Source organism: Sceloporus occidentalis, unplaced genomic scaffold (assembly GCF_023333645.1).
Source record: "Sceloporus occidentalis isolate IW3139 unplaced genomic scaffold, rSceOcc1.0.p SCAF_4, whole genome shotgun sequence".
Classification (NCBI taxonomy): domain Eukaryota; kingdom Metazoa; phylum Chordata; class Lepidosauria; order Squamata; family Phrynosomatidae; genus Sceloporus; species Sceloporus occidentalis.
In genome coordinates, this window is record NW_028316984.1 from 182922483 (window position 1) to 182938349 (window position 15867).

General features: G+C 38.2%; 1 protein-coding gene across 9 annotated transcripts in view; it reads left to right on the forward strand.

Moving 5' to 3' along the window:
* The window catches only part of EML1 (EMAP like 1), a 186478-nt gene extending 173176 nt beyond the window's left edge, over positions 1–13302 (forward strand). For all 9 annotated transcript variants that reach the window (XM_089522520.1, XM_089522517.1, XM_089522518.1 and 6 more), the window contains 7 exons: positions 2348–2415; positions 2965–3053; positions 4963–5060; positions 6108–6195; positions 6451–6546; positions 9582–9712; positions 11306–13302. In XM_089522520.1, coding sequence (XP_089378646.1) covers positions 2348–2415; positions 2965–3053; positions 4963–5060; positions 6108–6195; positions 6451–6546; positions 9582–9712; positions 11306–11431 — 696 coding nt within the window. In that variant the 3' untranslated portion in view covers positions 11432–13302. The remainder of the gene's footprint in view (positions 1–2347; positions 2416–2964; positions 3054–4962; positions 5061–6107; positions 6196–6450; positions 6547–9581; positions 9713–11305) is intronic.
* Positions 13303–15867: the final 2565 nt, after the last annotated feature.

Here is a 15867-nt window from a genome sequence, read left to right on the forward strand (position 1 = left end):
GGGTAAAAGGTAGTCTGAATGGCCCCTTAGTATCTTGCAACATAAAAAGGAAGAACAGCAGCGGGAAGAAAGAAAAGAAACCATGTGATAGCTCCTTTAAGGCTAATTGGTTTTTATTTTCACATTCCATGAAAGCTCATGTGAAAATAAGAACCGGATAGTCTTAAAAGTGCTGCCACATTTCTTTTTTCTTCCCCACCCCCTTCCTCCTTTTTATATTGTAACCTTGTTAGCATAAGACAAAGCATTTATATTACGGTGACACAACCAAGCATCCAACAGTTTCCCCAATTTGAGAAGGTGCTTTTATAAATTTAAAGCATTATAAAGTATAAGGGTGGATGCTTAGATAGAATTAATTGGCTATTTTAGGTTTTGAACTACTTCAACCCATCACATATCTTTCTTTATTTTACTGATAACAGCTATTCTCTGGATGGCACAGAGGAACATTCCACATATCGTCTTGTGACAGTTCCAGGGGCATAACTGAAAACCCCCCAATATGATGTGACCCTGTGTATTGTGGATTGCGGTTTGTTCCTCTGGACATCCAAGAATGACTATTCATGTTGTGTACTAACACCTCATTCAATGACAATAACTCTTTCTCAGTGCTTGCCTCTTTTGAAACATTATTTGAATTCCTCTTGGAATACTTATTCTGTTAGATTACTGTCTTTGGCAAGTTTAACAACAGTAAGAGCAGCTTTTATGGTACTCAGAGTGCTTCATGTGACTAGGTCCCAATCCAGCACAGAGTCAGATGTTCGTAAATCTATTAACTTTCTTCTTTCATTCCTGCTGGCATATTTTTAGTGTGTCTAGAGTTGGGCAGGGATGCTCTCACTGACCTTGCCACTTTATGTTCACTTGCGGAATAGGACAGGAAAAGAGGTGCTAAACTCATAGCCTCTCTCCAGGATTTCCAGTTGAGCACACATTTGTCCTTGTATTCCAACAAATAGATATAGGTCAGGGAATAGAACTGGTTCCCATGATCCCACCTACCCCCTTTTTGATTTAACAGATTATGGGTGCCTCAGAAGAATGCAAGAAAAATGAATGGGTTTCAGCATACCAAGTGCAGACTTGGATTGTGGACATAGACTTCTTTGCGGGGGGGGGGGGGGGGAGTCACTTCTGTTATGGAGAATTAACAGAATTACAGATAGAGGGACTTAAAAACTATTTAATTAAAATTTTCTGAGAAGCTGCCATTCCTATCTTCTTCTTGTTTTCCACTGCATTTTTCATCGTGGCTTTGGAGGTTAGATATTTCACATAATAAATAAACATGACCTCTATACAAGGGAGTAATGCAACTTGCTCTGGGAAGTCAAAGCAAACGCTGCATGATGATAAGTCTGTTGTGTGATAGTCATCACACAACTTCAGCCGGCTAGGCTTGCATATTAGCTACCTCTGAAAATACGGTGTGAAGCTGAGTTCTGTGTCCTCCTCTCCGAAGTGCCACCAGGGGGCTCCGAAGTGTCCAGAGCTCACTGTGGCTTCCAAGAGGTGTTTTTAGTACAAGCAATTGAACACTCTTTATTTTTAAAAACCCAAGTAGCTCTGAAACAGCTTAATTTCCAACAGTCATCTTTAAAATAAAGCATTGCTCTCTTTTTTATGACAGTTTCCTGAAACTGTGTTCACTATTCTTCCTTCTCATCAACACTGTTAATCAAATAGTATTCATCCTAAGAAATTATATATCCAATATCTGATGTTATTGTTAGATGACTTCACATCTACTCCAGCTTGTGGTCATCCTATCACGGAATTTTCTTGGCAAGATATATTCAGAAGAGGTTTGCCATTGACTTCTTCTAATACTCAGAAAGTGTGATTTGCCCAAGGCCCAATGAGTTTCCATGGTTGAGCAGGGATGCATACACTGATCTCATGGAATCCTAGTCCAATACTCAAACCTCTACACCACATTGGTTCACTATTCAGTCTATATTGTTCTATTTTTGTGTATCTTTTTCACATCATAAATTTCCTTTCTGGATACATACTAAACCATGAAATACTTTTCTTCCTCCCTTTCCTCCCTGAAATGTTTATATAAATTATACTTTTATGTAAATTATAATTGTGTACATCAAATTCCCCATCCCAGAAGCAAAATTTGATAACATCAAGAAACTGTATCTGGAAATAACTAGAATACAGTACATTTCTGCATCTCTTGCATATGACTTATTTCTTTTTAACAGAGTTTGAATTTTCCAATTGAATTTTTCTTTAAAACTTGATGAGTGCCATAGCCTGTACTATGTGTTTGAATGCATTTCTACAACTGCCGCTATAAACATAATATTCCTTTAAAACATTATAGGATCCAGCACAGTCCTCTGGTTTTCATCCATCAGGATCTGTAGTTGCAGTAGGAACATTAACTGGAAGGTAAGGGGGAAAATCTTTTAATGGGCAGTAGCCATTCATAAACACTTTAGTTAGACACAAATAAAGTAAACCTCTTGACTCAATTGTTGAATTGTGAGTCCACATATAAGTAAATCCCATTAATTTAATGCGTCTGCTCTAATTAGGGAATTAACAGTAGGATTTTAGATTGTGTATTTATGTCATCTAAAAATAAGTTTCCCAGCCTTGTAAAAAAAAAACATTAAAATGCAGAAGATTGTATTGCCAAGGCCATTCTAGCTGGGGGATTCTAGGAGTTGTAGTCCAAAAAAGCACCTTTTCCAAACTCTGGTTCAAAAGCAGTATATCAATTGCTAGCAAGCACGACTGGGAGCAGGCAGTGACTTTCACGGACTGCTTGTGGGCTTCTTAGATGCATCTATTTTGCCATTATGAGGAGTGGGTTGTTGGTCTCAATTGATCTAGTCAGATTCAGCAGGGTTTTTGTTGTTGTCGTGCTGGGATCCTCACCTCCACCTATCCCTTCCACAAACAACTTGTTGACTTTGCCCCCAATGTTTTCAACAGGTGGTTTGTGTTTGACACCGAAACAAAAGATTTGGTCACAGTACACACAGATGGAAATGAACAGCTGTCTACAATGCGTTACTCACCAGGTTTGGCAATGTTTGTTCAGTTGTTTAAATAGAAAGAAGGATCTGAATCCTTACAAAATGTGTTTGCAACATGTACACATTCCAAGCTTATGTTTCTTCTTGTGGGAAATTAAAAAGTAGCAAAACCTAAATAGTGAATATATTTTTAAATATTATACTATTCATAGAAATTCTGAAACATAAGGTGTAGCCCTGTTGGGTCAACAAAACTGAACTGTGCCTCCCTTAATTGTGTCTCACCAGTTGTTAGAACATGTGACCACTTTGTAATATTGCAAAGTCACCATGACAGTTCATTTGATTTTGGATTTGGTTTGTTGCTTGGAATATACAGTACATGTGTTGTGGAAGTGATATGGGACAACCATTTCCCCATGTTTTGTTATTTGTACATTTAGGTACAAGGTTTGAATGAAACCATATCATCTTGTGTTATATTCCATGTTATTGTCTTTTTATAATTGCCTTGTGCAATGTTGCCTAACTTAGTTGATAAATTTACACCTAAATATCTCATATTTTAATCCCCAATTTCAATCCTGATACTGTTTGAATTTTTTTATTCCCACCAATTAGTGTTCATAAACATTATTTCAGATTTATCCATGCTAAATTTAAGCCCAAATCTTTTTTTGAAATTTCTGAAATGTTTCCAATAATTAGATCACAGCTTGACATGGTTTCTGTGACATTATCAGAGCATCATCTTTATCTCTTCTTTGTCTATTCATCTTTATCTCTTCTTTGTCTACTTTATATCCCTTTATCTCTTCTGCTTTCCTAATCATATTTGCAAATGATTCCATTGCTAATATAAATAATGAAGGGGAAACAACATATCATGCTAAACAACATAAAAATAAATTAGCTTTAATAAAAGTAGGTGTTTATAAAGCATTTGATTCAATAAATCATGAATATATTTTTAAAATGTGTAGTTATTTTGGATTAGGGGGAAAGTTGAGAGGGAGTTTGCCAGGCAAGTCCAGCTCCATCAGGACTAGCCTGGAAGAAGGAAGAGCCCTCCTTCCAATCAATATGCCTTGGTCCAGGCCTTAGAGGGAGAGAAGAACCACTGGACCTCATCCCCTTTCCCTCCATCATTCCCTTCTCCTTTTGTTTCGTGTCTTTTAGATTGTAAGCCTGAGGGCAGGGAACTGTCTGATTAAAAATAATATTGTAAGCCGCCCTGAGAGCCATTAGGGCTGAAGGGCGGGATATAAATACCTAAATAAATAAATAAATAAATAAAGTTTAGTGAAACAATCATGGAAATAAAAAATGATACAGAAGTGGAGTAAGGCAGGGATGCCCATGTTGTTATTGTCAAAAGAGTAAAATTATACTGTACCTAATGGCCCTGATAGTCCTCAGAGCAGTTAATGTACAGAATAGATCATGTGCAAGACAGGTTTTTTTAAAAAATGGTTGGGCTAGCATGTACTATTTGAATTACACAGTACTGTTTTACATTTCTATAACTGCAGCTATAAACATACCATTCCTTTAAAGTAAAGTAATGTTTTTAAAAAAACACATTAATCAAATCCCATGGTTAAACTTGGCAATGGATTGATAAAAATACTCAGTGGAGCAGTCACTTCTGCCTGTTTTTTCAAAGGCCTTCTAAAATACTTGGAGAGAATTGCACAAAACTGATGGCATGACTGAAATGGCCCCACTCTTCATAGCCAAATGGTAACTTAAGGATATGGAGTGGTTCCTGCAGGAGAAGGAAATTTCTCCAATATCTAGATCTGTGAAAACTGACCATATGTTATTTGTAAATACAAAAAGGGGAATATTTCTGTGTTTAACCTTCTTATTAAAGAACCTCAAAATGTGTGCCTATGATGTATTGCTGCATCCTTATACTAAAATATGCATACCTGTATTTTTTGTTTTGTAGATGGCAACTTCTTGGCAATAGGTTCCCATGACAATTGTATTTACATATATAGCGTTAATGACAACGGGAGGAAATACAGTAGAATTGGCAAATGCTCAGTAAGTTATCATTTTATTGCCTATTTAGAAAAGGTTATGCCCAGCACAGGGGGACTTAACCTGTGTTAATTATAATTCTCACTTGATCGTTTTATTTTTTATGCCTGGAAGATCAGGGTTGGTAATCAGATAAATTATATATTTTTAAAAATTAAAACACTTTATAAACAACTTGCTCATTATTCCACAACCAAAACTTCTCAGATATACAAAGTACGTCCTAGAAAATACTATAGCTCCGATTTTGGGAAATCTATAGACATGCACACTTACTTCTACTTGCACACAGACTTGGACATTTTTGCACAATCCTATCAACCTTTCTATTTTCATAGCTTAGATTGTTTGAATTGTTTTTACTTCCATGGAGTCAATTTACTTCCATGGAGTCAAATATCTCCAGAATCTGTTTGAAAATTTCAATTTCAGCAAGGTTGAAAGGATGTGGGTAATTTAGGGGAAGGAGTGTACAGCTCCCTTATTGATAGTTAGAAACAAATAGCTTAGAGGTCAGAGGCAAGATAGAAAATACATGAGCATAGGTTTCATTTACTCCACAGTAAATGAAATCATTAGTTACTGAGAGGCTGAAATGAGACAGGTTTCTCATTTGTGTTACCTTACATCTTAATTTTAATGGTAATAGAACAATGGGAGCTCACAGTTCTGCTGATGATTGCACCAATGGAAGGGAACGCTGGTAGAATTGTTAAAGCACATTTTATACTGATATGTGTGACCTTTTCATGCTTGAAGTTGTAGCCCTGCCCAGGCAGCTTTTGAGTCGCTGCACTCAATACACCTCCCACTTCTGTTTTTCGTATATGTATACTGAATTTAGGTAGACAGACCTTGCTATTTTCTACTACACTTGGGATTACAGGTTCCAGTGTGGTGACCTGGGTTGCTACCAAAGCCAGGTCACCTACTGCTTTTAATGTAAACAAGGCTTCAGTGTACCTTTCAATGTAGCTTTTTATATGTACCAGTGTAATTCTGTTGGGGGCTGTTATGTTGTTGGAATTAATATAATGCATCTCTTCATAGGGTCATTCCAGCTTCATTACTCACTTGGACTGGTCTACAAATTCTCAGTACCTTGTGTCTAATTCAGGGGACTATGAAATCCTATACTGTGAGTAACAAATAGTATTCTGTCCTTGGTACAGAGTTCATTCTTGGCTACCAGTGCATTCCTAATGTGAATAACAAATTACTACAGAATGGAGACACATATTTAGTCTCTTCATAACACAATCTTATATGTGGCAACTCATAATCTAAGTGCATATAGGATTGCAGTCTAACATTCATTTAATTCTTATTCAGCTATATATATGATAGATATGATAGTACTTCTCTCTCCCTCCATTATTTTCCCTTTTTACAGGGGTTCCTTCATCTTGTAAACAAGTAGTAAGTGTGGAAACCACTAGAGATATAGAATGGGTTACTTACACCTGTACTTTAGGATTTCATGTTTTTGGTGAGTATCCATGGTCCTCCCATGCTTCTTCATTTGCTTCTTCCATTTACAAGCCAGTGTTTTACAGGAATCTTGATTTTCATCCCTGTTGTCTTCCATCTCAAGGGGGGCTATGTAATAATTCTTAATGCTTCAAAATGTGATGTGGCCACTACAGAACTGCAGTTGAGAGAGAGAGAGAGAGGAAACCTCTGGAATTGTATTCAAATCCTCCCCAACTTCTCCCTTTTAAAGTGTGAATTCTCCTTTCTCTATAGATAATAATAATAATAAAATATTTATTTATATACCACCTCTTCCGTTTGGGGATCGAGGTGGGTAACAACAGAGTTTATAATACACAATATAAAAACAGTAAAACCCACAAAACTCTGACCCAACCCTCCCTCCCAAGCTATAAAATTAACATAAAACATGATTAAAATATATAACAATACAACACTACAAGATTATTCTACCATCCGTGAATGACAAGGAGATATAGTAGGAAGGACGGATAGAATCAGTTCTGGGCCGTTACCACTCAGGGAAGGCCTGCCGGAAGAGAAAGGTTTTAGTCGCTTTTTTAAAAGCCTCCAATGAGGATAATTGGCGAATCTCTTCCAGCAGGTCATTCCAAGCTTTAGGAGCTGTAGCAGAAAAAGACCTCTGAGAGTTCACTGCCAGTCTGGTCTTTTTTTGGATTTAAAAGATTTTTCCCGGAGGAACGGAGTGTATGGGAAGGATTATATGGGAGGAGGCGTTCCTTCAAGTAAGGTGGACCCAGGCCATGTAGGGCTGTGTAGGTAATAACCAACACCTTGTACTGAGCCTGGAAGCTAATAGGCAGCCAGTGTAATGACTTTAGAATAGGTGTAATTTGGTCAAACCTAGATTTTCTGGTGACCAATCTGGCTGCCATGTTTTGTATCAATTGAAGCTTCTGGACATGGCACAAGGGTTGCCCCACGTAGAGTACATTACAGAAATCAAGACAAGAGGTTACCAGGGCATATACAACCATTTCTAGGTCCTGCTGCTCCAGGTAGGGGCGCAACTGGCGTATCAGCCGAAGCTGATAACAGGCGCTCCTGGCTGTCGCGTCAATCTGAGAGGACAGATGAAGCGACGAATCCAGGAGCACCCCTAAGCTGCGGATGCAGTCCTTCAGGAGGGAAGTGTGACCCCATCTAGGACTGGCGAACATATCTCCATACCTGGGTTGAGGTTACCTATCACGAGTACCTCCATTTTGTTTGGATTCAACTTAAGTCTATTTTCAACTTAAGTCTATTTTCCCTCATCCAATCCATTACATCCACTTAACCCAAGTTAATGCTAACAAGGATTGTCTTTACCAGTTTGAAGATAATAAATATAATAAATAATAATAAATAAAACTTTTATTTGTATCTCGCTTTTCTGTGACAAGACAATCAAAGCGGCTCACAACACATTAAAATCCACATTTACAGCAATGTGTTGTTTTATAAACATGGTCACTTGGATTGTGGGTTACAGTTCTCACTCCTCATGAATCTGTTTTTGGGCCTGTGTCAAGATGCCAGCCCAAGTGGAGTGGGGAGCCAGAGAAACACTCAAGCCATGAATAGAGAGAAAAGACGACAACTTTATTGAACACAGCTGACTGTTGTTAGCAAGCCTTGAGGCAGAAATTCAAGATAAGCCCATCCTACCCAGACCACCAGCCAGTGACGTCACCTGTGGGATAACAGTTGAAGAATCCACATTGGTGCATTGCCACTTTATGGCATCCTTGCCATCTGGAAGTGAGGCTGGGCCTGACTCTATTTGCCTGCAACCCCAAGGAGCCTTTAAGAAGGCCTCCCAGTAGGGAATGATAGTCTGCATTCCTCCCCCTCCCCTGAATCTTGCTTCATGTGAACATCACCTAAGTTGTGACAACAAAACAGAATACGGAGAGTATTGTAACAAAGGCAGCCATCATACAGGGTGGGAAGATAAGAAATACACTCATGCCCAAATGTGGAGAGAGCTGGAGGGGAGCTGCTTTTATCCTACCCTCCCAGACCTGAATATTAGCCTCTAGATCCTTGGCTCCTGATAGGTTGTCCTTCCCAGAAACCCATGAAAGTGACACATGAGCTTCTGAGAAGGAGACAGACTTAGCCTCAGAAAATGGCTTATACAAGAGTTGCACCACAGTCCGTAAATGGGCTTTTCTGGTAAGTCAGAGACCTTTGTATTGGCATCACAGAGATTTCTAATTTTGTATGAATTCACCAAGTTGAAATGATACATATTTTACCACGTTGAAAAAATGGCAGGAAACATCTATACATTACCTCCAAATGTGACGTAAAATAATATTTTAAAGGGCATGTTGACATTAAATGGAAGCCTCAACTTTTCATACAGTTAAAGTTCCAGTTGATTCTCAAGGCAGAAGTTAAGTTAAACTGATGAGAATCAATTGGAACTCTAGTTGTTTGAAAAATAAAGGGTTTTCTTAACACAAAACTCACACAAAATCACTAACATCAATATGGCTTGAGAATAATAAACAAGAACAATATTTTTAATGTAAAACGGTTTAGCATATTATATTCTGTTTTCATTTTCTCTGATGCTGGCCAAGTAGTCTTAAGCATGTGTGTGTGTGTGTGTGTGTGTATATATATAGTATGTTCTACTGTATTTGTGAACAGTACACCTTTGACAGAAATGACCATGCTACTTTAGAAGCATAAAGTATTGCAATATTCCTATTACACTAGATTTTCTTCCTCATAGCAGCCGCCTTGATCTTCTGTACTCATGCCTATTGCAAATCTAGGAAATCACGAGCATCCTGAACCTATTTCATATCTAATCATAGTTGTATTCCCTTTTTCAGTGCCCAAGTTCCAAATGCTAGCATGTGCCCAGAATTGGCATGTGGATGTGTTAAATGTTGCACTTGTAGATGAGACACAAATCCATGGCTAATGATACCTGAATTTATCTGAATCTTGATAAGAAGATGTATATATAAAAACACTTTAATTCTTAACAAATGATTACAAATGTTTCAGGTGTGTGGCCAGAAGGCTCAGATGGCACAGATATTAATGCAGTTTGTCGCTCGCATGAGAAGAAGTTGTTATCAACTGGTGATGACTTTGGCAAAGTACATCTCTTCTCGTATCCATGTTCACAGTTTAGGGTAAGATACCAGATGTGTTAAAGACCTCCAATGTTTAAAGGGGTTATTTTGTAAATAGCTGTCAGTTCTAAAATGTTTAATAGCTGATGTGGGTTTTGTTGCTGTTTCCACTTTGATTCCACAAGGAAAAGCTGGAATATAAATAAATCGTATTATTATTATTATTATTATTACGTTCACTGGAGGTTTGAAAAAACAATTTATAAAATTATTATCATGAAACATTCATGCTAATTGACATAAAGATTATTATCAAATTATCTTCTACTTGCCTCCCTCAAAACACAGTGGAACATTTCCATCCACTTTGATTTATTTTTATTTACTTGGTTCTTCATTCAAACATAAAACATTTATAATGTGTTTCTAATACTGGACTTTTGATTGTTGTTGTTGATCATTTCTGACATATGAGGATCCTAAGGTGAACCTATCATGGGATTTTCTTGGCAAGATTTGTTCAGAGGGGTTTTGCCTTTGCTGTCCTCTGAGGCTGTGAGAATGGGACTTGCCCAACCTCACCCAGTGGACTTCCATGGCTGAGCAGAAATTTGAATCCTGATCTTCAAATTCATAATCGAAAACACAAACCATTACTTTATACTGGACCTCTATACCAAATACATATTAATGCAGTTTAATGAATACGTAAAATGCCCTTTCTCAATATTTGATTTTTTTATCACATTTTGAAATTATATGAACTTTTTTTAATGACATTCTAGTGGAGTGTTACAGTCATACTAAAAAGAAAGGTAAGACTGACGTAATAGTGAAAATGTTTACAGAACAATTGCATCATGTTAGCTCATAACCAAGCTCCATGTTATAGCTAAGAACCAAACCAGATGCACACATGTACACACACACACACACACACACACCATTTGGCTTGAAAGCAGGTCTGAGTGAACATTAGGATAAAGTAATATAGTGGGCCCTCCACATTCGCTGGGGTTAGGGTACAAGATCCCCTTGAAAGTGCAAAAACTGCAAATAAAAAAAACCAGTTTTTTTTAACCTGAGAGAACACCTCTTGCAACTCTGTGGTCAACATCCACCGGAGGTTTACCATAGAATTGCATTGAAGGACCTGCAAATGCCTGAAGATTCTCTAGGAATCTCTGGGTCTTCCATCGCAACTCTCTGGTCAGCCTCTGGCAGAGTAGTGCTGAGGGACCTGGAGATTTCTAGAGAGAACATATTACTCAAATCCATGAATAACCAAATCCGTAAAAATCAAAGCCTCAAATGTGGAGGGCTGACTGCAGCACATTCTGTGACCGCCATGTGTTCCTACAGTTTTATACACTGAACAAAGTTTGCTAACAACTAGAAGGAAACAGCAATGAACAGACTGCAACTGATGCAATCCACCAGTTATGGCACACAAAACAAGTCTTCCCCAGCATGTGTTTTCATTGAGATAATAAGTACCATGCTTTGATGGAGTGAAGTAACACTATTTAGTAGTAATCTGGGTCATATCTATTGGTTAACACACCAGGCATCATTTGTTGTAGCAACTACTCTTGCTGCTGATGTTTATACTTCTGTTATATTCATGGTACTCTCTCTATTGATATCTTTCAGGCTCCAAGTCATGTCTATGGCGGGCACAGCAGTCATGTAACCAATGTAGATTTTCTATATGAAGATAGTCATCTCATCTCCACAGGTGGAAAAGATACCAGTATTATGCAGTGGCGAGTTATTTAGAGGAAATCTTGTATGAACATATGTATAACCAAGAGTTGGCAGTGCAGCGAAGTTCTGTACAAACTGTATATTTAAGATTTAACAGTATGGTTGCCGTTTAGCCTAGTCACTGTGATTTTTAAGTTTTAAAATCCTTACAAACCTCAGGAAAGCTAAGTCTTTGGCTGGCTACCATACTTAATTCAGTAATTCATTAAGCATCACTTTAAAACAACAGCAGCAAATTATCCGTTCTTTCTCTTTGTTGTACAACAAAAGAAGCAGTACAAGTTTAAAATGAAGTCATGGCTTGGATGTTTATGCATTACATGAACCAGACTTTTCTATTAAATAGTCAAAAAAAAAAGCTTATCCTAATACTGCGTATACGTGTTTCACAGTTTCATTTACATTTTGTACTGTATAGCTACATACTTACAATATCTGTGGTCACAAAACTGATGGTACTCCTTTTTCTGATGAACAGTGAAGAATTGATGCAGAAAGCTTAAGTCAAGCTGAATGATACCAAGAGAACAAGCTATTAAGCGCTGCTGTTCTGCAATATTTTTTTGATGGTGCTTCCATACATTTACTATGTGAAACAAAACACACAGTTTATAAGTAGTATTTGCAGAACTTTCTCCTATTATGAAGAACATGTTTAAATAAGAAAATGTGAATGTTGGAATAGTTTGTCACCTTACTTTTCTTTTCTTTTTTCCTGGTATAGCAAACATTAAAATGAGGAGGATATAATCCAAGGTTTAGTTGCAATTTAATTTCCATAGGGAAAATTCAGAATGGTGTTCACTTGCAACTAACTTAAGTCTTACTGATTTCACTGAGACTACCATTTGCTGGACTGTGGCCAGATTTTTATTCTTTTTGAAATGAAGCAGATTCTACCCCAGTTTTAACTTGAATATGTCAGCAGGGATTACAGCTTCAGATAAACTGGTTCAGCATGATTTTTTAAAAGCATATATATGATCAGGTCTTTTTATTTTAAAAAAAGAAGTAACCAACTTGACCACATCTCAGTTGTTCAGTTGACAGAATAAACCAATCTGTATATTGATCAGCATGAATATTACTACCTTAACACATGTGTATAATTTTTTTGGCAATTCATAAGAAATAGTAAGGCATTCTAAGCTTTACTTGTGTATTGCTTATGGATATTGTATATTCGTATTTTAAGGCCAAGTAGACCACATATAAAGAGATCATTCTAAGTGTACCACCAACCTGCAGAGGAAATGGGGAGATGAATACACATGAACCATTAAGAGACACAGCTTGATTACACAAGCAGTCCAAATGGTCCCTTGGGGGGCAGTGTTCTTAGGGGTATCAATAAAGCAGACTGTAAGGAAGAGATATTCCAGGATCCTTTGCAAGGTTGCAGAGGATATCTGATCTTGGATCATGTAATGGAACCAATGCAGCAAAATGTCTGGGTGTGCCCTGCATTGTTAAGAATAATGCCCACCCTTCCTGCAGTGTATTTTGCATGGATTCATATTTATACTACAAAATAAGATTGTGTTTCGCAATGAAGTAAAAAGTGGAGGTGGGATGAAGTAGTTCGGAAGGCCTTATCAATTCTGATTGTGGCACAGACTGAAAATTATTGTTTACTTTGGGGAATGTATCTAAAGATTTTAAGCAAGCAGAGTTCAAGCAGGCTCTGAGATGTGAAACTGTAAAGGATTTGTTTGTTTTTCTTACAGTGGACAAGCAACATGTGAATTAATAGAGCTCTGAAGCACGGGTTGTTTAGAGTTATTTCAGTGAAGGTTTAATACATTTTGAAGCTTTTTTATTACATCTCCAACCTGCTACACTGAATGTGCAGGCCATCAATAAACATAATGTATCAAAGTGAATTGTTCTGATTTGTTTGTGTTTCTGCCATTCAACATGCATTAAATTTTATATTGAGCCATTACTATGTTGCTGGATAAAACATTCCAACACAACTTCCATACACCACAAGTGTATGTAAACACTCTTTTTGTATATATGAGCATACTGTATATGAAGAGGATGTAAAATGAAGACTTAAGTGCTGGACAATATCTGACATTATCCCATTTTTATGTATCTAAATAATTTACTTCTTGCATCCTGTAGCCAAGTATTCAAAACAACCTGTACCAAAAACTACATAATTCACAAAATGTTGCAATAATGCACACACACAAAAATTTAAACTCATTAGTAAAACCAATATGCAGAGGCATCTTGTAGCACTTTTGAGACTGCACAGAAGAAGAAATCAGATACTGTCCAGAAAAATTCACTGAATTATAGGGAAAGTGTGGTAGGAGACCAAAATACAGAGGGAGACGAAAGTAGAAAAGCATATTAGAAAAAGTAAAATTCTAAATCGATTAACCATGTAAAAAATGTATTTTATGTATGGTTAGATCTTATATCTGTGATCCTGAAGGGTGTTGACTTGCCACTGCACCTAACTAATTGTGAAGTGGAGCCTTTTCAGATTCTTAACTTATAGAATTCTGTTAGAAAGATGTATGTTGCTTAGCTTTCATCTTTTGCATCTGTGATCTAGTAGACATCACATGCAGATTTAATCTATCATCAATTTGTTATTCCCCTTTTTGAAAGGAAATAAAAATGAAAAGCTGCCTCTGGAGGTACAAAATAAGTGATGAGAGATGCGGTGAAGGGAAAAAGGCAGTTTAGCCTTTGCACTTGTTCACCCATCTATCCCTAGAAACATGCTTCCCTCTTCCCCATTTGTTTGTTCTAGAATGAGTTGTGTAGTTTCAGAGCTTTCATACTTTCATTCTACTTAGGCTTATGTATTTGCTTCTAATGATGACCTGTATTTGTTGCAGCATTGTTGTTGGAGCATATAGATTTATTAAATATTGGCGTATTTGTGGAATTCACTTTGACCCCAAGCTGACCTCCTAGGGGCACCGCCATTTCTCCCAAGCGAAGAGGTTGTGTAGGCAACTTGCAAAGGAATGGGTAGGAGCCCTAGAGAATAACTGGAAATTCCCCACAGGAAGTTTGGGAGTTGCTAAACAAGAAAAGCCATCACCTCCAAAAACCAACACAATACTGGCTGTTTGTTTTCAGCCTCACACTTGATGGCTCAGTGATTAAATCAATGGCCACCCATTCATCTGTTTGCTTTCCTCAATTATGTTCAGATTCAAGTGCATTGGCTAGGCTGTTCTTCATCTTGGCTTAACAAAAGACCAGGTCTTTACACCCTTTGTCTTGGCTGCAGCCAAGCCAGAGGCTAGAATTTGCCTATATAACCTTTAGATCACCTCACCTTGGTTTGCTATAGTCAAAATACAGCCTGGCTTCATGTCAGAACGGACTCCGATTTTAGCTCCCTTGGCCATTTCTCCCCATTGATTGATTTGATTGATTGAAATTTTATTTCTATACCGCCGTTCCCACGATCACGGCGGTTTACAAGCAATACAAATGCAGTACAATACAAGTTAAAAAACAAACTTCACAATAAAAACACCCCAATTAAAACCAGCATAACTATACATCATTAAAATCCACATAGAATCAATCAAAATTTCTAATCAATCTAAAAATCCATACAATACAACACACAGTACATAGGGGAAATACAGTCAGGACATGTGAGGGAAAGCTTGACGGAATAAATGCGTCTTCAAGTTCTTCTTAAACGACTCCAGGGAGGGGGCTAAGCGGAGCTCCTCAGGGAGAGCGTTCCAAGATTGCGGGGCTGCCACAGAGAATGCCCTTTGCGCTGTTGATACATATTTAGTCTTAGGAACACTCAAGAGATTTTTCCCCCCTGACCTGAGTGTGCGGGGCGGATTGTATGGGGAGACGCGGTCCTCCAAGTACTCTGGGCCCAAGCCGTTTAGGGCTTTATAGGTCACAACCAACACCTTGTATTGGGCCCGGAAGCGAATTGGCAGCCAGTGAAGATCTTTCAGTATCGGTGTTATGTGGCTGGCCCTGGAGCTACCAGTGACCAGCCTAGCAGCCATATTTTGAACCAACTGCAGCTTCCGAGCTTGGTACAAGGGTTGCCCCATGTAGAGCGCATTGCAGAAATCAAGTCGAGAGGTTACCAGTGCATACACCACTGTTTCAAGGTCCCCCCGGTCGAGGTAGGGACGCAGCTGGCGTATCAGCCGAAGCTGATAACAAGTGCTCCTAACTGTCGCATCCACCTGAGGAGTCAGGTGAAGCGACGAGTCAAGGAGCACCCCCAAACTGCGAACTGAGTCCTTTACGGGGAGCGTGACCCCGTTCAGGACAGGTGGACAGACCTCCTTCCCAAGACCAGGAGAACCTATCACAAGCACTTCCGTTTTCTCTGGATTCAGGCTGAGTCTGTTTTCCCTCATCCAGCCCATTACCGACTCCAGACAGGCATTGAGCGGAGAGATGCCATCCCTAGTCACTGCATCAGTCGG